Source organism: Oncorhynchus mykiss, chromosome 18 (assembly GCF_013265735.2).
Source record: "Oncorhynchus mykiss isolate Arlee chromosome 18, USDA_OmykA_1.1, whole genome shotgun sequence".
Lineage (NCBI taxonomy): Eukaryota > Metazoa > Chordata > Actinopteri > Salmoniformes > Salmonidae > Oncorhynchus > Oncorhynchus mykiss.
Window position 1 is genome coordinate 30781765 of NC_048582.1, and position 25806 is coordinate 30807570.

At 42.1% G+C, this 25806-nt stretch overlaps 2 protein-coding genes across 15 annotated transcripts in view; both read right to left on the reverse strand.

The window, feature by feature from the left end:
* Window positions 1–6346: 6346 nt before the first annotated feature.
* On the reverse strand, window positions 6347–20822 carry LOC110495990 (HCLS1-associated protein X-1). 2 transcript variants are annotated; one of them, XM_021571577.2, is made up of 7 exons: window positions 20549–20822; window positions 19928–20160; window positions 19301–19533; window positions 19078–19141; window positions 8308–8438; window positions 7902–8016; window positions 6347–7602 (listed from the first exon to the last, which is right to left on the reverse strand). In XM_021571577.2, exons 1-7 carry the CDS (start codon window positions 20620–20622, stop codon window positions 7529–7531), a joined length of 924 nt encoding a protein of 307 aa, XP_021427252.1. In that variant the 5' UTR covers window positions 20623–20822; the 3' UTR covers window positions 6347–7528. The 2 variants fall into 2 exon arrangements, with proteins under 2 accessions (XP_021427252.1, XP_021427251.1); XM_021571576.2 differs by having other exon boundaries at window positions 19904–20160.
* Window positions 20823–21418: 596 nt separating this feature from the next.
* Window positions 21419–25806, reverse strand: part of ubap2l (ubiquitin associated protein 2-like) — a 93693-nt gene continuing 89305 nt past the window's right edge. For 11 of the 13 annotated variants that reach the window (XM_036952485.1, XM_021571575.2, XM_021571568.2 and 8 more), the window contains 3 exons: window positions 23452–23522; window positions 23077–23280; window positions 21419–22954 (listed from right to left, as the gene is read on the reverse strand). In XM_036952485.1, coding sequence (XP_036808380.1) covers window positions 22859–22954; window positions 23077–23280; window positions 23452–23522 — 371 coding nt within the window. In that variant the 3' untranslated portion in view covers window positions 21419–22858. The remainder of the gene's footprint in view (window positions 22955–23076; window positions 23281–23451; window positions 23523–25806) is intronic. The other 2 variants (XM_021571570.2, XM_021571564.2) reach the window with 1 other exon arrangement.

Genomic DNA, 25806 nt, shown 5'->3' on the forward strand with positions numbered 1-25806 from the left:
TTTATTGTGTTCAACATAGGAGGGCCAAGCCCTGGAAGCAGGCTCTTTCAGTAGTTTAGTTTGAATAGGGTCCAGTATGCAGATTGAAAGGTTTAGAGGCCATGATTGATGAAAATAATGTGTCAAGAGATATAGTACTAAAAAACGTTAGTGTCTCCCTTGGTCCTGGCAGAGTTGTGCAGACTCAGGACAACTGAGCTTTGGAGGAATACACAGATTTAAAGAGCAGTCTGTAATTTGCTTTCTAATGATCATGATATTTTCCTCAAAGAAGTTCCTGAATTTATCACTGCTGAAGTGAGAGCCATCCTGTCTTGGGGAATGCTGCTTTTTAGTTAGCTTTGTGACAGTATCAAAAATACATTTTGGATTGTTCTTATTTTCCTCAATTAAGTTGGAAAAATAGGATGATCGAGCAGCAGTGAGGGCTCTTCGATACTGCACAGTGCTGTCTTTCCAAGATAGTCAGTGGACTTCCAGTTTGGAGTAGTGCCATTTCCGTTCCAATTTTCTGGAAGCTTGCTTCAGAGCTTGGGTATTTTCTGTATACAAGGGAGCTAGTTTCTTATGACAAATGTTTTTAGGGGTGTGACTGCATCTAGGGTATTGCGCAAGGTTAAATTGAGTTCCTCAGTTAGGTGGTTAACTGATTTTTGTACTCTGACGTCCTTTGGTAGGCGGAGGGAGTCTGGAAGGGCATTTAGGATCTTTGGGTTGTCCGAGAATTTATAGCACAACTTTTGATGATCCTTGGTTGGGGTCTGAGCAGATTATTTTTTGCGATTGCAAACGTAATAAAATGGTGGTCCGATAGTCCAGGATTATGAGGAAAAACATTAAGATCCACAACATTTATTCCATGGGACAAAACTAGGTCCAGAGGATGACTGTGGCAGTGAGTAGGTCCGGAGACAAGTTGGACAAAACCCAAGAAGTCGATGATGGCTCCAAAAGCCTTTTGGAGTGGCTCTGTGGACTTTTCCATGTGAATATTATCTGCCATAACTACAAGGTCCGATAGGAATTCAGGGAACCCAGTGAGGAATGCTGTATGGCCTAGGAGGCCTGTAAACTGTAGCTATACAAAGTGATTGAGTAGGCTGCATAGATTTCATGACTAAAAGCTCAAAAGAAGAAAATTGTAAATTGACTATTGCAATTTGCTATCATAAATGTTTGCAACACCTCCGCGGGATGTGGTCACTAGTGTAACCAGGAGGTGAGGCCTCATTTAACACAGTAAATTAATCAGGCTTAATTTCTTTCCAGCTAACGGGATCGATATGACAACAGCCAGTGAAAGTGCAAAATTCAAAACAACAGAAATCTCATAATTAAAATTTCTCAAACATGAAAGTATTTTACACTATTTTAAAGATAAACTTGTTAATCCCACCACAGTGTCCGATTTCAAAAAGGATTTACGACAAAAGCACACCATCTGATTATGTTAGGTCTGCACCTTGTCACAGAAAAACACAGCCATTTTTCCAGCCAAAGAGGAGTCACAAAAAGCAGAAATAGAGATAAAATGAATCACTAACCTTTGATGATCTTCATCAGATGACACTTATAGGACTTCATGTTACACTATACATGTATGTTTTGTTCGATAAAGTTAATATTTACATCCAAAAATCTTACATTGGCACGTTACGTTCAGTAATGTTTTGCTTCCAAAACATCCAGTGATTTTGCAGAGAGCCACATCAATTTACAGAAATACTCATAATAAACATTGATAAAAGATACAAGTGTTATGCATGGGCTTTAGATAAACTTCTCCTTAATGCAACCGCTGTGTCAGATTTCAAAAAAGCTTTACTGAAAAAGCACACCATGCAATAATCTGAGTACAGCGCTCAGACAACAAAACAAGCCATACAGATATCCCCCATGTTGTGGGGTCAACAGAAGTCAGAAAAAGCATTATAAATATTCACTTACCTTTGATGATCTTCATCATAATGCACTCCCAGTTCCACAATAAATGTTTGATTTGTTCGATAAAGTCCATCATTTATGTCCAAATACCTCCTTTTTGTTTGCGTGTTTAGTACACAATCCAGACTCGCAGGCAAGTCCAGATGAAAAGTCATATTACAGTTTGTAGAAACATTTCAAACAAAGTATAGAATCAATCTTTAGGATGTTTTTATCATAAATCTTCAATAATGTTTCAACCAGAGAATTCCTTTGTCTGTAGAAATGCAATGGAACAGAGCTAACGGTACTCTGGCAGACCTCTGACTCATTCAGCTCTTATTCCCCCCTCCTTCACAGTAGAAGCATCAAACAAGGTTCTAAAGACTGTTGACATCTAGTGGAAGCCTTACGAAGTGCAATATGACCCCATAGACACTGTATATTGAAAAGCTTCAAACCTGAGATTTCCCACTTCCTGGTTGAATTTTGTCTCAGGTTTTTGACGGCTATATGAGTTATGTTATACTCACAGACATCATTCAAACAGTTTTAGAACCTTCAGAGGGTTTTCTATCCAAATCTACTAATAATATGCATATATTAGCAACTGGGCCTGAGTAGCAGGCAGTTTACTCTGGGCACCTTATTCATCCATGCTATTCAATACTGCCCCCAGCCATAAGAAGTTAATGGGGAGAACCGGCTGAAAGTTTGTTGCAACTTAGCTTCGGCTGTTGGAGGTCCTGACGAACCATGTCCAGATTCGCGTCCGGAGTGAAAAAGTTGAATGAAAAAAGTAGAGCGAGGGAAAAACAAAAAATATAAACGGTAATTTAAAAGTAAAAACCATAAAGTTGGCAGGTAACGTTAGCAACAAAACGCACAGCAGCACGTAAACAAGTATACATATACTCAAATGAGTTTAAAAGCACGTGAGCTGGTTCTACTCTTTGCCATTTCTGGTGTTTTGTGGTGACAAACTGAGTCAAAACTGTTACCCATAGATGGGCTACAAATGTTTGTAATTGTTAAAACATTTTTGTGAAGCTTGCATTCAATTGCCCCTCCCTGTTCAACACAACAAGCTTCCATTCCCCCCTGTCACAAGGGGATTTATGGCTGAACCCTGTTACATTAATGGCACTTACTATATTATTTATTTTTATGAAGTTGAACATGTGCTCATTATGACAATGTTAAAATTTGATTATTTCATTTATTTACGAAGTTACACTACACAAAATGTACTCTATTTGTGAACCGACCCCTGTATGACATATCATTAATAGTTCATCAATGCAGAAAGGTGAGGGGTGTTCTTTTGTTGTTGTAATCAACAGTATCGTTAAATGGAATGAAGTGATCTATAGATTGCCCAAGATCCAAATATATGGCTCTGTATAGTTGATAGAGAATGTCATAAAGCAGTCTGTTACAAGTTCATTGCATGTCATTTTCATTATTTTTCAAAATATTGTATAAAGTCCCACAGTACACTTCTATCAACACCAAAGGAAATGTATCTAATATTCTGAACACCATGTTCAGTTATTCAGATGGTTACTTTGCTCATAAAAAGGCTAAAGAATAGATAAAACGAGTATATCCTTCATCTGTACCACCAACTATAATCTCATCCACCCAGCCGGCACTCTCTCTGTGTAGCAATTGAGCCTGGGGACAATGTTATGCCAACTAGAACTTGTGGGCCAGCTCTACAGCATTGTTGTTTTTGATGATTTCCAGCTTTTTATCCATGGTCTTGAACTGCAAGTCATTGGTTTAATTTATCTCAGTCTGGTAAGTGCCATTGGACGAAGACCAGGTAGAGCCCAGAGCCACGATGGGGACCCAAAACCAGTAGTTATAGCACCTGTAGGGTGAGAGAGAGTGAGGTTAGTTAGTGCAGATTAGGGAGGTTTTTCATTGTTATGTTGAGCTCTAGACTGTGCACATATAATATACATACTATGTCAAATGTATTTGCACATAAGATGTGCTGAACCTCCATGTGAGTCCCTTGATCTAAATGTTGCATTATCTAAATATGTCTCACTGCATCTCCTCCATTCTCCCTCCCCAAAGACACTCATGTGTAATCTCTTGTGGACAGATGTACATAAATGTATGTTACTTAATCGAGTAGCTGACATGAGATTTTGGTTCTGGGTTGCTGAGATTACTCACGTGAAGACCTCTGTACCCCATCCGGCGGTCAGAGTGAGGAGGCGTGGCCCCAGGTCCCGGGCAGGGTTGATCCCTCCCCCGCAGTTTGAAGACATGGACTGGGAGATCCCCGTGAGAACCACGGCGGTGAGGGGGGGGGCACCAGGTCAGAAGGGGGAAGGCTTGTTCCGCCGTTCATCCAGGGGCTGGAAGCATATCATGATCATACCTGTGCCCACCAACTGAAGGAAACAACAGAAAGGTATGGATTAGTTACATTTTCAAATAGGTTTTATTTCCTGAGAGGGAACTAACTGTGCGTGGGGAAGGAATGGTAGATACAACAAGACATAACATATAAAACTAAAAGCATGTACAGTGTAAAGGATTAGTGATGAAGTTAGACGTACAGATGTAGGATCTTAATTTGATCACTTCTGTTGCTGAGAATTTTCCACGCAATAACACACAGTTATATTAACAGTATTGCACTTTTCATTTAGCCTACTTCTAACCACCAATAAAGCAACATGGACTAAACGTTCAAATCGTGTTGCTGCAGGATTATTTTTCTTGGTACAATACTGGTCAAATTAAGATCCTACATCTGTAAAATATCCTCAGAGGTACAATACCCACAATCCTCAATAATGCATTACTGTATGCACTGATTATTTTCCCTCTCTCCTCCCTGGTCAAAGAAGCTGTCCCATAGAGAAAGATAGTCGGATGGGTAGGTAGCAAAGATGGAGGCCGTTTCATTTGGGCCGTACACAGGGAAGAAGAGGTAAGAGAAAAATCTATCTATTTGAAGATGATAAATAATCTGATAAAGCACCATTTGCACTGTCTACCATATTGTTATGTATGGTACGATATTGATAACATTCAGTATATGTAGTGAGTCTACAGTATAAGGGTCAGGTTAATAACAGTAGGGTTACATAAGAGTTCAATGAAAATCAAGTCAAAGCAATGAGAAAGTTATCACTACAATTTGGGTTCTCTTTCTTATACTTGGGAAGGGTTATGCATTTATGAGGTAGTTGTCTTGAATTACCACTTACCAGAGACGCCCCTGGCAATGTACATGGTACTCATGACGCCCACTGAGGCGGCCATTTTGACAGAAAGGCCCTTGGCCCCTCGAGTCAACTTCACCTGGGCCATCGCCGCACAGCCAAACATCTGAGGGCGAGATCGAGGAAGGAGAGAGGGACAGAGTAGGGAGAGAAGAGGAAGGGTGGATGAGAAAGGGGGAAGAGAGATCAGGGTCAAGGTGACTTAGTAGTCACCATGCATGCTTGCCAAACATCTTCAAAAGACACCGATAAAGGAATAAAGATGAAGACAAAAATATGTAAATTGCAACAAGGTTGGCGAGAACTAAAAGCAGCACGTAGACTTTGTTGTTTTAGTTTTAATTTAACCTTTATTTAACTAGGCAAGTCCCTTGCAATGGAGGAGGTGATAGAAGAGTTAAGTACGTTCTAGAAGATTCCTTTTTAACCCAGGGTTGCTCTGTTCAGTTCCACGTTTCTGGATCTCATTCCAACTCAAGTCTTGACTGTGTCGAAACAAATCTTTGAATGGCCAATGGATTCGAGGAACAGCTACTCTAGAGCATTTTGAATATGTTCCTCAATTGTGGTGAGGTAGCTTTTGCTCCCAAGCACTTTCAAACACAGAATAAACAAATTCCTATGAGATTTAAGAATGCATAAAACAGTAAAAACCCTTGATCATTGATAATATGAAGAAAGACATTGAGATGAAGTACTCACCATAAGGACGAACATAGCCAAGGTCTCAGCCATTAACTCCTTAAATGGCATATTCCTCACCCTCAGCCTTCCCTTCAGTACCTCCATCCTTCGTACCCATCTGTCCCAACTAAATCAATAACCCCCAATTGTTCTCTATCATATCAACCTCTTAGGTCTACGATTGTCTCCTGTCCTGGTGGTCCTGTGTTAAAGCAAAAATACTTACAACTAACTCTAGACTGGTAATCTGGGGTTAAACCGGCTGAGTATGCCTGTTGTCATCCCCTTGAGCCTCCGTCTGTCTGTAGAGGCTCTGTCCAGATATCTCAGCTTGTCCATTCAATATGTCCCCTCTATGAACACAATAAGCAGGTTACTGGAAGTAGGAGAATCTAGCAAATAAAGTCTGCAACTATGCTAGATAAGTTATTTGCAGTAAGACAGTACTGTTGACACTACTGTAGCCAAGCACGAGGTCAAAAACAAACTGCAGATTACATTTTTTATTTCTTAAACCAGTTGAGTCTGACCATATAATGGAACAGATTAGGTCAGAGGTGAGCATTTAGCTAAATTATGATAATCATCAATAAGATGACCATCCTATCTTTTCTAACAGACTTTACTAGCTCTCTTGCTTCAAGAAATAAGTGTATGACATCAAGTACATTTTAAATTCAGAAGCCTTGGACTGTTGTTTAACAGGCAACAGTTAACACCACACCTACAGAAGTATCTGGCAAAAACATACACCAGCCATACATCAGATTGTGTCTTTTGCAAAGCAAAAATGTGGTAGCAGATGTCATCATGAAGATCACATTAAAGTTAACCCATATTACAGAGTACATGTAGCAATGCTTTTGTTACAAGGCAGGTCAACAACCTTCAAAATTAGGCAACAACAAAAAGGTACACTTTACGCTTGTTTTCTGGAAATACCATTTAATTGTTGCAAGAGCCTAGTTCATTTTAATCTTACATCATAGAAATGGCAAAAAAAAAAAATTGGTGTGATCTACAAAAAATGTAAATGCTTCTGAGTAGTGGGACGCAAATTGAGGCAATTGAAGCATCGCAATTTTATAACATAATAATTTTATATTTCAGTCATAAATTCACATTGCAGAATTTGAAAAGGACTTTACAAAAATAAAATATGCATATTGACAGGTCAGAATTTTCTTATGCTCGATTTAGGTTGAGCTGTTTCTGCAAACTATTCACAAAAGGGTTATTTCACTCTTCAATTTTGTCCATAATATTTTCTGCCTAGCTCACTTAGTGGGTATTGGTCAATTAAGAATCACACTGCAATGCTACATGTTTTACTGAACAGAAATACTCAGTTATTTTGGCAATCATAGTTGATTCTAGCCTGAGTGCCATTCTGTTGTACCATCATGCCAACTCCTTGTCACTCATTTGTCATGCCAAGTCATTTTTGGCTTGACAATGAGCAATGGAGTTGGCAAGAGCACAAACAGATCTGGGACCAAGCTTAGTTTATCCAGCCTGCCCATAGTTAAGAGAGAGGCAATAAACAACATTAAATCCTTACTGAAAATATAACCAACCCTAAACATTACTTTACCACAATGTAATACAGTGAAATAATGTCTAGAAATGATTTGACATTTATTCTTCTTCCGAGCTTCCAATCGATAGGTTCACCTCCTGCCTCCAAAGAATTTTGAAAACAAGGAAAGATCATCGTGCATTTCCAAAAAGGGGTGTGTGCCACCTGGGGGGGGGGGGTTAAGTCATTAAGTCGGTTGTACAACGTTCTGTTGGAGGTTGAAAAGGCATTTTACATATCATCACAAGATACAGTTTCCCCCATAAATACATGGCTGCCAACCTTAACCATGTAAGGTTCTCAGTGTCAAGGTATTTTCACATACAATTGTGTCAAATCACATGTCTACGGAATTTAATATGATCTGCCATTTCAGCATCTGCTAAATGACATTATGATATGATACAGTAAACAGGGCATCAGTTTGGTGACTAGAAACATAAACCCTACTGGAGGACACTGACCTGGTGGTAAGAGCGGTCCAGATTGATCCTGTACCCCCTCGCGCCCCCCTATATAAGTCACTGTGGTTTCCTCGTTCCCCTGGCCATCTTGGACTGTGCGCCTCTCCTCAACACTCTAAACAAAACACATTCAAACAGACTGTCATAGAAACTCTATAAGGGTTCTATAACTCTGCATGGTTCTGAACAGTGGATTGAACATTGTGTGCATCCCAAATGGCATCCTATCCCCTATGTAGTGCATTACTTTTGACCAGGGCCTATAGGGGCGCAGAAATGGAGTGCCTCCATATTGACCATCTTGGAAAAAACAGGGAGCACTTTACTGTAGACCAAGATACAACATTCAAAAATAAGTATGCATATTTCTATTGTTTACCATTGCAAGGTGAACTGTATCTCTTACCCCATCAGGCTTCACCACTTTGGTGACAGTGACCGACTGGAAGTAAGAGCGCATCTTTGGCTGAGTAGAAGACCAAGCAGGTGGCGCTAGAATCTGATCGAGCCCTCCAAAGGAGACTTGCGAGTCCAGATCTGAGGAGATGATGTTTGGGAAATTGAAATGGAAATCCAACAAAAAAAACAAGACAGGTAACTGTAGAGAAGGCTGCAGAAGTCAGATATTTTCATAATCTACCTTTGTTACAGCTTCTTTATCAAACTAGTGTTAAAACGTTTGATATTTGCTAATATGATGAGTGTTATACCAGAACCCAAACCTAAAGCACTTTCAAGGAGCAGGACACTAATTAGAAATACCACTATGCCCTCAGACGAACCATCAAACAGGCAAAGCATCAATACAGGACTAAGATTGAATCCCAACACACCATGGCTCTGACACTGGTCGGATGTGGCAGGGCTTGCAAACTACAAAGGTAAACCCAGCCGCAAGATGCCCAGTGACGCGAGCCTACCAGACAGGCTAAATGCCTTTTATGCTCGCTTCGATGCAAGCAACACTGAAGCGTGCATGAGAGCACCAGCTGACGCAATCTCAATCCCACTGCCCTTCTCCCACCTGGACAACATCTACAGTGGGGAGAACAAGTATTTGATACACTGCCAATTTTGCAGGTTTTCCTACTTACAAAGCATGTAGAGGGCTGTAATTATCATAGGTACACTTCAACTATGAGAGACGGAATCTAAAACAAAAATCCAGAAAATCACATTGTATGATTTTTAAGTCATTAATTTGCATTTTATTGCATGACATAAGTATTTGATACATCAGAAAAGCAGAACTTAATATTTGGTACAGAAACCTTTGTTTGCAATTACAGAGATCATATGTTTCCTGTAGTTCTTGACTAGGTTTGCCCACTCCATACAGACCTTCTCCAGATCCTTCAGGTTTGGGGCTGTCGCTGGGCAATACAGATTTTCAGCTCCCTCCAAAGATTTATCTATTGGGTTCAGGTCTGCAGACTGGCTAGGCCACTCCAGGACCTTGAGATGCTTCTTACGGAGCCACTCCTTAGTTGCCCTGGCTGTGTGTTTCAGGTCGTTGTCATGCTGGAAGACCCAACCACGACCCAACTTCAATGCTCTTACTGAGGGAAGGAGGTTGTTGGCCAAGATCTCGCGATACATGGCCCCATCCATCCTCCCCTCAATACGGTGCAGTCGTCCTGTCCCCTTTGCAGAAAAGCATCCCCAAAGAATTATGTTTCCACCTCCATGCTTCACGGTTGGAATGGTGTTCTTGGGGTTGTACTCATCCTTCTTCTTCCTCCAAACACAGCTCGCTAAACTGTGGAGTTTAGACCAAAAAGCTCAATTTGACCTTCGCGCTTTATAAAATGGACATTTTGGATATATATGGACGTAATTAATCGAACAAAAGGACCAATTGTGATGTTTATGGGACATATTGGAGTGCCAACAAAAGAAGCTCGTCAAAGGTAATGCATGTTTTATATTTTATTTCAGCGTTTTGTGTAGCACCTGCAGGGTTGAAATATGCTAACTTGTTTACAGCTGGTGCAGATGGTGCAGGCTATCAGATAATAGCTTCTTATGCTTTCACCAAAAAGCATTTTTAAAATCTGACATGTTGGCTGGATTCACAACAAGTGTAGCTTTAATTGAGTATCTTACATGTGTGATTTAAGGAAAGTTTGAATTTTATAGTATTTTATTTGAATCTGGCGCTCTGCATTTTCCCTGGCAATTGGCCAGTTGAGACATTTGCGTCCCGCCTATGTAATTACAGGTAGTAATAGTGGAGAACAGGAGGGCTTCTTAAAGAAAAACTAACAGGTCTGTGAGAGCCGGAATTCTTACTGGTTGGTAGGTGATCAAATACTTATGTCATGCAATAAAATGCAAATTATTACCGTAATTTCTGGACTATTAAGCGCACCTGAATATAAGCTGCACCCACTGAATACAAAAAAAAAAGATGTATTTTCTACATAAATAAGCCGCACATGCCTACCGGTACATTAAAACAAATGAACTTTACACAGCCTTTAAACGAGACAAAAATAAATGTAACAAAAATAAATAGGCTTTTAAACGAAACACGGCTTGTAACAAGAATAAATAGGCTTTAACGAAACACGGCTTGTAACAAAAATAAATAGGCTTTAACGAAACACGGCATGCAACAAAAATAAATAGGCTTTAACGAAACACGGCTTGTAACAAAAATAAAAAAAAATAGCAGTAAACAGTAGCCTACCAAGAAAGTCATTGGTCACTATCTTCCTCCTCCTGTGCACTGAAACCTCTGAAGTCATCTCCTTCGGTGTCGGAGTTGAATAGCCTCAGTATTGCTTCATCCGATGTTGGATCGTTTTCATTGTCGCTCTCGTCACTTTCATCCGGAGGCAAATTCCCCGCTGAGCTCATGCTGCACTCTTCAACACGCAGCAGTCCAGCCTTTCGAAACCCGTTGATGATAGTGGATTTTTTGACAATGACCCACTGGCAGACTTGACCATAAGTTGCTCTTCGCATGCGGCCCGTTTTAGTGAAGGATTTCTCCCCACTTGTCATCCAAGCCTCCCACGGAACGACACCTTGATGGGAAGTTGATAACCTGCTAAATCGGCAGTGTTTCCTACTTACAAAGCATGTAGCGGTCTGTCATTTTTATCATAGGTACACTTCAACTGTGAGAGACGGAATCTAAAACAAAAATCCAGAAAATCACATTGTATGATTTTTAAGTAATTAATTTGCATTTTATTGCATGACATAAGTATTTGATACATCAGCTCTATTTACGTCACATTATGTGACAGTGCTCAGTTTTTTGGCGGCATGAATCGAGGTTCACAGTGTGGGAAAAAAAGTAGCGGCTTATAGTCCGGAAATTAAGGTACTTAAAAATCATACAATGTGATTTTCTGGATTTTTGTTTTAGATTCCGTCTCTCACAGTTGAAGTGTACCTATGATAAAAATGACAGACCTCTACATTTTTTGTAAGTAGGAAAACCTGCAAAATCGGCAGTGTATCAAATACTTGTTCTCCCCACTGTATGTGAGAATTATGTTAATTGGACTACAGAACAGTGTTCCAACACCATAGTGCCCACAACGCCCATTACTTAGCTAAGGACCCTGGGACTAAACACCTCCCTCTGCAACTGGATCCTGGACTTCCCGACGGGCCGCCACGCGTAAGGATAGGCAACAACACATCTGCCATGCTGATCCTCAACACGGGGGCCCCTCAGGGGTGCGTGCCTAGTTCCCTCCTGTAATCCCTGTTCACCAACGTCTGCATGATTAAGCATGACTCCAACACCATCATTAAATTTGCTGAAAACAACGGTGTTAAGGCCTGATCACTGACAACAATGAGACAGCCTTTAGGGAGGAGGTCAGAGACCTGGCAATCTGGTGCCAGGGCAACTACCTCTCCGTCAACGTGAGCAAGACAAAGGAGATGATCATGGACCACAGGAAAATAAGGGCTGAACACGCCCCCATTCACATCGACGGGCTGTTGTGGAGCGGGTTGAGAGTTTTAAGTTCCTTGGTGTCCACATCATCAACGAACTATCATGGTCCAAACTAACCAAGTCGTGAAGAGGGCACGACAACGCCTTTTCAACCCCCAGGAGACTGAACAGATTTGGCATGAGTCCCCAGATCCTCAAAAAGTTCTACAGCTGCACCAGCTGACCGGTTGCATCACCGCCTGGTATGGCAACTGCTCGGCACCCAACCGTAAGGCTCTATAGAGGGTGGTTCATACGGCCCAGTACATCACGGGGGGGGGGGGGGGGGGGGGGGGGGGGGGTGTCAAGCTTCATGCCATCTAGGACCTACAGTTGAAGTCGGAAGTCTACATACACCTTAGCCAAATACATTTAAACTCCGTTTTCACTATTCCTGACATTTAATCCTAGTAAAAATTCTGTGTTAGGTCATTTAGGATCACCACTTTATTTTAAAAATGTGAAATGTCAGAAAAATAGAGAGAATGATTTATTTCAGCTTTTATTTCTTTCATCACATTCCCATTGGGTCAGAAGTTTACATACGCAATTAGTATTTGGTAGCATTGCCTATAAATTGTTTAACTTGGGTCAAACATTTTGGGTAGCCTTCCACAAGCTTCCCACAATAAGTTAGGAGGAATAGGCCAAAATTCACCCGACAGAGCTGGTGTAACTGAGTCAGAATGTAGGCCTAATAACCCGCACACACCTTCTCAGTTCTGCCCACAGATTTTCTATGGGATTGAGGTCAGGGCTTGTGATGGCCACTCCAATACCTTGACTTTGTTGTCCTTAAGCTATTTTGCCACAACTTTGAAATATGCTTAGGGTCATTGTCCATTTGCAACCAAGCTTTACCTCCTGACTGATGTCTTGAGATGTTGCTTCAATATATCCACATAATTTTCCTTCCTCATGATGCCATCTTTTTTGTGAAGTGCACCAGTCCCTCCTGCAGCAAAGCATCCCCACAACATGATGCTACCACCCCCATGCTTCATGGTTGGGATGGTGTTCTTCGGCTTGCAAGCATCCCCCTTCTTCCTCCAAACAAAACATTGGTCATTATGGCCAAACAGTTCTATTTTTGTTTCATCAGACCAGAGGGCATTTCTCCAAAAAGTACAATCTTTGTCACCATGTGCAGTTGCAAACCGTAGTCTGGCTTTTTTTAATGCCGTTTTTGGAGCAGTGGCTTCTTCCTTGCTGAGCGGCCTTTCAGGTTATGTCGATATAGGACTCGTTTTACAGTGGATATAGATATTTTTGTACCTGTTTCCTCCAGCATCTTCACAAGGACCTTTGCTGTTGTTCTGAGATTGATTTTGCACTTTTCGCACCAAAGTACGTTCATCTCTAGGAGACAGAACGTGTCTCCTTCCTGAGCAGTATGACGGCTGTGTGGTCCCATGGTGTTTATACTTGTTCATCTATACAAACAATAGTACACGTGCTACCTTCAGACGTTTGGAAATTCCTCCCAAGGATGAACCAGACTTGTGGAGGTCTACAATTTTTTTTCTGAGATCTTGGCTGATTTCTTTTGATTTTCCCATGATGTCAAGCAAAGAGGCACTGAGTTTGAAGGTGGGCCTTTAAATACATCCACAGGTACACCTCCAATTGACTCCAGTGATGTCAATTAGCCTATCAGAAGCTTCTAAAGCCATGACATAATTTTCTAGAATTTTCCAAGCTGTTTAAAGACACAGTCAACTTAGTGTATGTAAACTTCTGACCCACTGGAATTGTGATACAGTGAATTATAAGTGAAATAATCTGTCTGTCAACAATTGTTGGAAAAATGACTTGTGTCATGCAGAAAGTAGATGTCCTAACCGACTTGCCAAAACTATTGTTTAACAAGAAATTTGTGCAGTGGTTGCAAAATGAGTTTTAATGACTCCAACCAAAGTTTATGTAAACTTCTGACTTCAACTGTATATACTAGGTGGTGTCAGAGGAAGGTCCAAAAAATGGTCAAAGACCAAGTCATAGACTATTCTCTCTGCTACCGCACAGAAAGCGGTACCAGAGTGCCAAGTCTAGGTCCAAAAGGCTCCTTAACAGCTTCTACCCCCAAGCCGTAAGACTGCTGAACAATTAATCAAATGGCCACCCGGACTATTTGCATTGACACCCACCCCTTTTGTTTTTACACTGCTGCTACTCACAGTTCATTATCTATGCATAGTCACTTTACCTCTACCTACTTGTACAAATTACATCGACTAACCTGTAGCCTCGCACATTGACTCGGTATCGGTACCCCCTGTATATCTTTGGAATCCAAGATCGCATAGCAGTTCAGACGTCTTGTGTCCTGTATATATATATATATATATTTACAACTTTTTTCACATACATTTTATTTTTATTTTCCATCAACTCATCTTCTAAACACTCTCCTGCAACCAGCCTCACCAATTTATATTTATAAAAAAGTATTATTTACCTCAGATCTGCAATCCTTCAGGAAGCTAGCCAGAAACTCCAGGAGGCTGGCCAGAAACTAGCCAGAAGCTAGCCAGGAGCTAGCCCAGAAACTAATCCAGAAGCTAATCAGAAGCTAACCACGGTTTGTGGTCATCGGCTGTCCTTTAGCTCGAAAATCTATCGAAAATCTATCGCCAGTTTTGTACGGCGCAGCGCGGCTCGGAACGGAACATACCGGACCAATTTTTCTCTCCATGTCCCTGGATTTCAACTGCTCTCTGGACATTCATACTCGGATCTCACAGCTAGCTAGCTGCTATCCGTGTGACAGTCGGCTTTCGTCGATTCCGGAGCAAACATCGATTGTTCCGGTGCTAGCCAGCTCCGTCAATCACTCCTGAGTTCCATCATTCACTCCTGGGCTGCAGTCACCTATCCGGACCCGTTTCACTGCCTATGCGGAGCCCCACCGGGCCTTCACAACCGGACTGCCGACGTTATCTACCTGAATGAGATCCGGCTGGCTCCTCTGTCGCGACGTTACCTGAACGCCCATCTGCGGCCCGCTAACCGTTAGCTGTCTTTCCGGCTGCTATCTGAATAGACAATCGGACAATTTATTTATTTTTATTATTATGTTTTCTTCTCGGGCCTCTATAACTATATCTATTGTTCTTATTTTTGTTGTTGTTGTGTGATTTGGATTAATCCCCTCTACCACACGGAACCCCACTAATCTACTGACCGAACGCAAGAGGTGGCTAACAACAGACTCCATCCTATGCTAGCTTGCTACCGGTTGGCTTGGCTAGCTGTCTAAATCGCCGTGACCCTAAACCAACCTCTCCACTCACTGGATGGACCCTTTTGATCACTCGACTAAGCATGCCTCTCCTTAATGTCAATATGTCTTGTCCATTGCTGTTCTGGTTAGTGTTTATTGGCTTATTTCACTGTAGAGCCTCTAGTCCTGCTCACTATACCTTATCCAACCTATTAGTTCCACCACCCACACATGCAATGACATCTCCTGGTTTCAATGATGTTTCTAGAGACAATATCTCTCTCTTCATCACTCAATACCTAGGTTTACCTCCACTGTATTCACATCCTACCTTACCTTTGTCTGTACATTATACCTTGATGCTATTTTATCGCCCCCAGAAACCTCCTTTTACTCTCTGTTCCAGACGTTCTAGACGACCAATTCTTATTGCTTTTAGTCGCACCCTTATTCTACTCCTCCTATGGCGATGTAGAGGTGAATCCAGGCCCTGCAGTGCCTAGCTCCACTCCTATTCCCCAGGCGCTCTCTTTTGACAACTTCTGTAACCGTAATAGCCTTGGTTTCATGCATGTTAACATTAGAAGCCTCCTCCCTAAGTTTGTTCTATTCACTGCTTTAGCACACTCTGCCAACCCGGATGTTCTAGCTGTGTCTGAATCCTGGCTTAGGAAGACCACCAAAAATTCAGACATTTTAATTCCAAACTACAACATTTTCAGACAAGATAGAACTGCCAAAGGGGGCGGCGTTGCAATCTACTGCAAAGATAGCCTGCAGAGTTCTGTCCTACTATCCAGGTCTGTACCCAAACAATTTGAACTTCTACTTTTAAAAATCCACCTCTCTAAAAACAAGTCTCTCACCGTTGCCGCCTGCTATAGACCACCCTCTGCCCCCAGCTGTGCTCTGGACACCATATGTGAACTGATTGCCCCCCATCTATCTTCAGAGCTCGTGCTGCTAGGCGACCTAAACTGGAACATGCTTAACACCTCAGCCATCCTACAATCTAAACTTGATGCCCTCAATCTCACACAAATTATCAATGAACCTACCAGGTACCTCCCCAAAGCCTTAAACACGGGCACCCTCATAGATATCATCCTAACCAACTTCCCCTCTAAATACACCTCTGCTGTCTTCAACCAAGATCTCAGCGATCACTGCCTCATTGCCTGCATCCGTAATGGGTCAGCGGTCAAACGACCTCCTCTCATCACTGTAAAACGCTCCCTGAAACACTTCAGCGAGCAGGCCTTTCTAATCGACCTGGCCGGGGTATCCTGGAAGGATATTGACCTCATCCCGTCAGTAGAGGATGTCTGGATATTTTTTAAAAATGCCTTCCTAACCATCTTAAATAAACATGCCCCATTCAAGAAATTTAGAACCAGGAACAGATATAGCCCTTGGTTCTCCCCAGACCTGACTGCCCTTAATCAACACAAAAACGTCCTATGGCGTTCTGCATTAGCATCGAACAGCCCCCGTGATATGCAGCTGTTCAGGGAAGCTAGAAACCATTATACACAGGCAGTTAGAAAAGCCAAGGCTAGCTTTTTCAAGCAGAAATTTGCTTCTTGCAACACTAACTCAAAAAAGTTCTGGGACACTGTAAAGTCCATGGAGAATAAGAACACCTCCTCCCAGCTGCCCACTGCACTGAAGATAGGAAACACTGTCACCACTGATAAATCCACCATAATTGAAAATTTCAATAAGCATTTTTCTACTGCTGGCCATGCTTTCCACCTGGCTACTCCTACCCCTGTCAACAGCACTGCACCCCCAACAGCAACTCGCCCAAGCCTTCCCCATTTCTCCTTCTCCCAAATCCATTCAGCTGATGTTCTGAAAGAGCTGCAAAATCTGGACCCCTACAAATCAGCCGGGCTAGACAATCTGGACCCTTTCTTTCTAAAATTATCTGCCGAAATTGTTGCCACCCCTATTACTAGCCTGTTCAACCTCTCGTGTCGTCTGAGATTCCCAAAGATTGGAAAGCAGCTGCGGTCATCCCCCTCTTCAAAGGGGGGGACACTCTTGACCCAAACTGCTACAGACCTATATCTATCCTACCATGCCTTTCTAAGGTCTTCGAAAGACAAGTCAACAAACAGATTACCGACCATTTTGAATCTCACCATACCTTCTCTGCTATGCAATCTGGTTTCAGAGCTGGTCATGGGTGCACCTCAGCCACGCTCAAGGTCCTAAACGATATCTTAACCGCCATCGATAAGAAACATTACTGTGCAGCCGTATTCATTGATCTGGCCAAGGCTTTCGACTCTGTCAATCACCACATCCTCATCGGCAGACTCAACAGCCTTGGTTTCTCAAATGATTGCCTCGCCTGGTTCACCAACTACTTCTCTGATAGAGTTCAGTGTGTCAAATCTGAGGGTCTGTTGTCCGGACCTCTGGCAGTCTCTATGGGGGTGCCACAGGGTTCAATTCTTGGACCGACTCTCTTCTCTGTATACATCAATGAGGTCGCTCTTGCTGCTGGTGAGTCTCTGATCCACCTCTACGCAGACGACACCATTCTGTATACTTCCGGCCCTTCTTTGGACACTGTGTTAACAACCCTCCAGGCAAGCTTCAATGCCATACAACTCTCCTTCCGTGGCCTCCAATTGCTCTTAAATACAAGTAAAACTAAATGCATGCTCTTCAACCGATCACTACCTGCACCTACCCGCCTGTCCAACATCACTACTCTGGACGGCTCTGACTTAGAATACGTGGACAACTACAAATACTTAGGTGTCTGGTTAGACTGTAAACTCTCCTTCCAGACCCATATCAAACATCTCCAATCCAAAGTTAAATCTAGAATTGGCTTCCTATTTCGCAACAAAGCATCCTTCACTCATGCTGCCAAACATACCCTTGTAAAACTGACCATCCTACCAATCCTCGACTTTGGCGATGTAATTTACAAAATAGCCTCCAATACCCTACTCAACAAACTGGATGCAGTCTATCACAGTGCAATCCGTTTTGTCACCAAAGCCCCATATACTACCCACCATTGCGACCTGTACGCTCTCGTTGGCCAAACCCACTGGCTCCATGTCATCTACAAGACCCTGCTAGGTAAAGTCCCCCCTTATCTCAGCTCGCTGGTCACCATAGCATCTCCCACCTGTAGCACACGCTCCAGCAGGTATATCTCTCTAGTCACCCCCAAAACCAATTCTTTCTTTGGCCGTCTCTCTTTCCAGTTCTCTGCTGCCAATGACTGGAACGAACTACAAAAATCTCTGAAACTGGAAACACTTATCTCCCTCACTAGCTTTAAGCACCAACTGTCAGAGCAGCTCACAGATTACTGCACCTGTACATAGCCCACCTATAATTTAGCCCTATCAACTACCTCTTTCCCAACTGTATTTAATTAATTTATTTATTTTGCTCCTTTGCACCCCATTATTTTTATTTCTACTTTGCACATTCTTCCATTGCAAAACTACCATTCCAGTGTTTTACTTGCTATATTGTATTTACCTTGCCACCAAGGCCTTTTTTTGCCTTTACCTCCCTTCTCACCTCATTTGCTCACATTGTATATAGACTTGTTTATACTTTATTATTGACTGTATGTTTGTTTTACTCCATGTGTAACTCTGTGTTGTTGTATCTGTCGAACTGCTTTGCTTTATCTTGGCCAGGTCGCAATTGTAAATGAGAACTTGTTCTCAACTTGCCTACCTGGTTAAATAAAGGTAAAATAAATAAAAATAAATATAGCCTCATTATTGTTATTTTACTGTGTTACTTTTATTTGCATTTTTTTTTTTTACTTTAGTTGATTTATTTATTTCTTAAAACTGCATTGTAGGTTAATTAAGGGCTTGTAAGTAAGCACTTCACGGTAAGGTCAACCTGTTGTATTCGTCACACGTGACAAATAAAATTTGATTTTACAGGACCTTGTGCCTAAATCCAAATAACTTGGCCGTTTGACAATAACATGCCCATACCTCTGTCTGCTTTCGGCTCCTGCTTTTGACCCCTTTGTAGCCTTCCTCTCCAACTATCATTGAACTGGAGAAAATAAAAGATAATCAAAGGGCATGATTAATGAAGAGCATAAACTGTACACAAAGAGTTACCACCCGTAGGATGTGTAGCTCATAAAATTATTATTCAGAATGTACTATATTGTAATTTGAGAATGATGACTGGGATAGATCTCTCCTATACCTTAGAAAAGGGTGTCCAGTAATCAAAGGGTGTGTTGGGGAAGCATGGGCCACCAGATGGAGGGTTCTTATCGACTCTGGGGCCTTCTGATGGTCCTGAGGGTAGCCCAGTCGACCCACACGGGCAGTCATTGGGGCCTTTCAACATGAAGTCCCTCAAGGAGTTTCCACTGGATCCTCCCCCACCTTTCTCTGACCTGTCCTGGGAAAGGGGCGCCTCAATACTGGTAACACCTGGAATGAGGGAGAGGTCACAGAGATGGATAATGTTTAGAATATTAAAAAGTAATTAGCGTAATAGTTTTATTAGACCAGTCTATTACAGAGATGATGCTCAGTTATGGTTATGGCAATTGGCAAACATTAGTGAACACATATTTCTTAGTTAAATAACTAAACCAGTAGTAACGACATGGCTCATCTATAACCATATATTTTTTAACCAGGGAATTTCCTTCACACTACACAGAATCAGCATTCCCCTGTCAATATCAATTTGGTAGAGGTATGTCTGAAGGTTGTCTTGGTTTTGTGTCATACCAACTCCCCTTGTCATGACAAAAAAAATATTGAGACCAGGCCAAGGATGACTGACTGCTCCTACCAAACTGTCCTACTCCAAACTGACCATCGTATCGCCCTAGTTGTGAGAAGATCTCCATCTCTCTGAAGAACTGGCCAAACATCTCAGGCTCCTGGATCCTCACTCCGTTTGGGCCCATGCTGAACCCAAACCTCCACTGATTATCAAACAGGTCCTGCTGGCCACCACCACCCTGTGAACCATCAAAGTAGATTCCATCCTCCTCTTCATCATCATCATCATCATCGTCGTGGGTCATGCCATCGAAGAAGGGGTCCCTGAGCAAGATAAGGAAAAGTGAGCCAGGATAAACTTTAAAGACATGTCACTGTGCATCTTAGCAGCAGTGCTTGTACAAGAAAGTACAATTTAACCTACACTTTAGCCCCACCCGCTGGTCTCTGGCGCAAATTACACGTTACAAGTTGTGTTAAAACCAATACTTTTTCGCGGTAGAAGACAAGCAAATAAAATACGTAACACTAAATACCTAGCCAAACATATAGCTAGTCAGCTATTCTAGTTACAGAGGTGGTTTAATTGGCTTCAAATACACTAATTATGAAGCTGGTTATGCAACGCCATTTATGCTATCTAGTTAGCTAGTCAAGTGGCTAACGTTAGTTAGTAAACCAGCCTGAAGCTAGTTGGCTTTAGGTATCTCACCTTCGGCCCTCACCACGATCATGGCCTCCTCCAGGTACCCCAAAAAATCCACGAAATAGATCAAATAAGCTCATTTGAATCAAACGTTTGATGTAAATGTAGCTACTTCATGCTGAACTAGTCGAAGGACGACTTCAAGACTGCCGTAAAGCCAGACTTCCCTGAAGAATAAAGCAATCGACGGTTTTGGAACACACCGAACAGTTTACCGTAGGACAATAGTAATGGCGTATTTTTGTAGGCACTAACTCCATGGTTCGCTTGGACAAAGCCTATTGGGAAAATTAAGGGCGTTTTGGAATAAACGCCGAAAATAATGTGGTAAACACAGGTTTAGGATATTTTTTAATATGTTTTGTTCTTCGATAATCTCAGTTAGCCAACGTAATTTAGCTATGCAATAAAAAAAAAGCACAAAGGCTTCATAATGGTCATGTTAACCGACTTCTATTATTTCAAACCTTATTTTCGGCGTTTATTCCAAAACCATATTCGTTCCCCATTCATATTTTTTTTCGCATAGGGATGCTGAACGAACCAAAAGGTAACCAATTTCCGGGTTTTAAGGACTACAATCTGGAGACATCTTTTGTTGTACCTAGATCTCCACTTCAAGAGGACCAGCGGCAGCACTGGTGTGAGTGATTAGTAGTCCCCTCAAAATAATTGTGTAGCAAGTTAATTTCTTTCAGGTCAATACAATGGATTTATTTAACAAATTAGATGTGCTTTGAATTTGAAGTGCAACAGGTTAGTCTGCGAAGGAAATATCGATACACAAATTTGACTCAATGAAATTACTTGAAATGTTACCTTCTAGCTCACCAAAATGCTATTTTTTTTCTGGAAAAAAGACAAGGATGCACCATGCAGAGTTCTACAGAGAAACAATCACAGAGTTGAGTTTTATTTGATACTGCTGGTCCTCCAAACCAACTGTGTAAGAACACAGCCCTGCCCACTCCACTTCCTTGGATGACTACAGAGCAGTGATGTCCAATCCTGGTAAATTTAGACTGTCCTTGAGGGTTCCCTTCAATCCAGGTCTTTTGAATGAGGCACTGTATTCAACCAAAAGATATCAATATTGTTTTATATAGAAATGAGAAAGGGAAACTTGCAGAATGACTGCCCCAACCAAGACTGGGCACCACTATGTTTAGCTGACTAAATTGAAGAAAAAAGACTGGCGTATTTACAAGCCACATGATAGAAAAATAAAGTTTCTAAAAAATAAAATAAGACATTCACATCCAAATTGATGAAAATGTATTTTTCCTGTTTTATTTACTTAATATTTATATATTTTTTACAAAATAAAAAAAAACATGAAACAAAAAAGCTAACAAGTGAGGATCTCTGAGAAAGGGGAGGGGGGAAGCCATTGAACAAACAAGGACTACAGTACTTGTTTTTTTATATATGTACATGACAAGTTAAGCCATTTAAATATATTTTAACGCACAGTACAAAAAGAAAATCAGACAAAACCATAGTCGAATTTTGTCCATCAGTAATCATTGCTGCAGCTTTCCTAATATATTGGGGGGGGGGGGTTAGAAAAATAACTTAACTTCAACACATAAGTAGGTAAGGGTGTGCCCCTGGCCTCTAGTACGACATCATTTTGTACTCCAGCTGTCTTGCAGAATAAGCAACAATCTACAAATGTTACATTTTTAATCAGGGGTAAAGCTATTTTACAACATAGGAAACATGGGAAATCATTTTACATGGTATGAGTGTGTAACTCACTGCGTTTGGGACTAACGAGAGGACCGGTACACAACCAAGGCCCACCAGTGTACACACAAACACTCCGCACATGTGCATACACACATATATAATGGTAAAAAATACACTTCACAATTCCTCTGCCAATTTAGAAAATCCATTCTTAAAACTAAAATGTTGTACAAATTCAATGGGAAACAAAGGAAAAAGTTCATCTGTCTGGGTTTATGGTGGGAAGGTTACATTTCGCCCAAGTATAAGGGGGAGAGGGTGAGAATAGAAAACCAGCCTGTCTCCCGCCTTCAACATTTTCTTTGTTCCTCCCATCAGTAAAAAAAAAAAAAAAAAAAACATTTTTATTAGAAAACAGCTCTATGTTACATACAACAGAGCGAAAGGGAGGGGGGTTGGACACGATACAAATTCCAGACACTCAATACTCTGCTCTTAATGGTCTGTTACTATAACCATTTAACTCCATCCCCCCCTTACAAGACTGCCTCTCAGCTCAGCAACACCCATGACAGGGGTGAGTACTGCCGGCGTGTCAGACTTTGGGACACATGGGGCCAGGTGTTAGTTGGCCCCCCAGTTGTAGCTGTTGTATGCAGACTTGTTGATCTGTGTTTTCTGTTGAAGTGAAGCATTCTGGCTGCGCTGTCCAGTGCCACTCTGTTAGGAGAGAAAATAGGAAAAGATCATAGGCAAGGTATCCAGTGCTAGCTATTTCTCTCCAAGATACAGTGTGACACATGCACCGTCACACAAACGCAGTCACAACACACACACCGTACCTGTCCGTCCTGCTGCAGATGGTGGTGCAGGATCTGAGAGAGGGGCTGCTGGTGCGGTGCCAGGATGTGCATGAAGGGGGCCGGAGCGTAACCAGCCGCGGCTGGGGGGTTGATGGGACCACCACTGCCCAGGGCCGAGGGCAGGCTGAAGGAAGTTGCAGGTGTGGTTGCATGGAAACCCTGCTGCTTCTCAAAAGACTGCTGCTGGAGGGTTAAACACAACAGCGTTGGTCGCCCTGTCTTTACTAGTGTGCGTTTTTTACATTTGTTTGCGTACATACAACCTTTTATACAGACACTGGTCATAAACGTTCCGTATGTCTCAGAACAGATACATTTATTCCAGTGTTTGTACCACTGTAGCATCATTCTCACCTGCTGTGTCTTTGTGTAAACAGACCCTGAAATGTCTGGGACCCCTGTGTTGCTTGACGTGACTGAGACTCCTGCAGAGGAAACAAAGGGGTTCGGACATATTTACCTCACCATGTCTACAGGTCACAACCCCTGCAGGAGAGGTAGGGAAACCCCTGGGCGTCAGATCCACAGAATGGTCCGGGAGTAAAGGCAGCAGTTTCCAGATAGAAAGTAATGCAGTCAAATGTACATCACATTCTAATGACTAGTTATCATCTACATTATTTGTAGCAGTCTATTTACCACCACAAACCGATGCTGGCACTAAGACAGCACTCAACAAGCTGTATAAGGCCATAAGCAAACAAGAAAATGCTCATCCAGAAGCGGTGCTGCTAGTGGCCGGGGACTTTAATGCAGGCAAACTTAAATCAGTTTTAACTCATTTCCACCAGCATGTCACATGTGCAACCAGATGAAAAACTCCAGACCACCTTTACTCCACACACAGACGCATAAAAAGCTCTCCCTCGCCCTACATTTGGCAAATCTGACCATAGTTCTATCCCTCCTGATTCCTGCTTACAAAAACTAAAGCAGGAAGCACCAGTCACTCAATCAATTCGGAAGTGGTCAGATGACACAGATACTACGCTTCAGGACTGTGTTGCTAGCAGACTGGAATATGTTCCCGGATTCATCCAATGGCATTGAGGAGTATACCACCTCAGTCACCGGCTTCATCAATAAGTGCATTGTCCCCACAGTAACCGTACGTACATTTCCCAACCAGAAGCCATGGATTACAGGCAACATCCACTCCGAGCTAAAGGCTAGAGCTGCCACTTTCAAGGAGCGGGACACTAATCCGGACGCTTATAAGAAATCCCGCTATGCCTTCCGACGAACAATCAGGCATCAATACAGGACTAAGATTGAATCCTACTACACCGGCTCTCACACTCGTCAGATGTGGCAGGGCTTGAAAAATATTACGGACTACAAAGCGAAACTCAGCCGCGAGCTGCCCAGTGCCTCGAAGCAAGCATGCATGAGAGCACCAGCTGTTCCGGACAACTGTGTGATCACGCTCTCGGTAGCCGCTGTGACCTTTAAACAGGTCAAAATTCACAAAGCCGCGGAGCCAGATGGATTACTCGGACGTGTGCTCACAGAGAAACAAAAAGGCTTGTACATGATTTGCTCCTATACCATTATTTCCCCTACACCACTTTTAATCAAGACAATGTTTAGAGCCGAGACTGATCGATCGTCAGGTCCCTTACTCCCAAATTGGCATACATTACACTCCATCATTATAGCCGATGTGTGGTGAGCATTCTGGCACAAAACGGTGGGTGTGCCAAATGTGTGCTACACATTGGTGGTGGAAGAGGAGTTGCACCCCCCCTTACTATGCAAAGCACTTCGAGCACCGGAAAAGCAACATAAATCAAATCAATTATATACACCTTGGATCGAAACATTCTCAGTACAAGGCTGTAAAGGAGCAATACAGCACTTTCTAGAAGATGGTCACTAGATGCTAATCCAAAGTATTAGATGCATCAATGTCGGGGAAGGAGAGCAAAAAGAGCAGTGAAGGAATGACATGAGATGGCACAGAGGAAAACAGAAAGGATAAAAAAAATCAGTTCCAGTCATCCACGGCAAAGAAGGTCTGACTGCATCTGGTGGCGGCTACATATTGTTCTAGCACACGACTGTCCCCCTGCACCCTCAGCGGGTCAGTAGGAACCGGAAGCATCTCGTTCAGGAAAAAATGAGAGGAGGCGAAGTCTGAAAACCGGAATCTTTACATTTTTCTTTCGACCATGCTCAGGCATTTCCTTTATGCCTGCTACGTTTGGTATTTATTAGGATCCCTATTAGCCACTGCAAAAGCATCATCTACTCTTCCTGGGATCCACATGAAAAGATACATAGTACAGAACATTATTAGTCAAGGAAATACATTTTAAATGTCACACAGCCTATATATCAGCACATACACACTAGCTTGGTTTAATACATACAGTGCAAATTACAATACAATATATAAAATTGCTGTCTCTTCACAGTTCCCTTTGTGCAGTAAGGTGATATTTTATTAGGTTAGTCCCCCTGTATTGCCATGAGAAGATTAAGGACTCTCTCAGGGGACCCAATTTAAATTTTAGGGGACACCACATGATCCCAGACCCCGAGTTTGGGAACCACTCTACTACTAACCTCTCTCCCTGCTTGCTTCAACGATTCCTCTCTCTGTATCTCCTTTGCAACCTGACTCACTGCTCTCTATAAAGAAAAGGTATTTTGTTATGAGAACTTAGAGTAGTCCATCTTTTGATTTATAGCTAGCCTAATTTCAGT

What these genes read in the sequence shown, in the direction of transcription:
- LOC110495990 (XM_021571576.2), bottom strand. Translation starts at nt 20,622, where the DNA reads ATGAGCTTATTTGATCTATTTCGTGGATTTTTTGGGGTACCTGGAGGA. An exon ending in GTTTGGAGTAGGACAGTTTG is followed by an intron (nt 19,534 to 19,903) that starts GTAGGAGCAGTC and finishes CCCTCATTCCAG; the next exon opens with GTGTTACCAGTATTGAGGCG. An exon ending in GGAGCCGAAAGCAGACAGAG is followed by an intron (nt 8,439 to 19,077) that starts GTATGGGCATGT and finishes TCATCTCCTCAG; the next exon opens with ATCTGGACTCGCAAGTCTCC.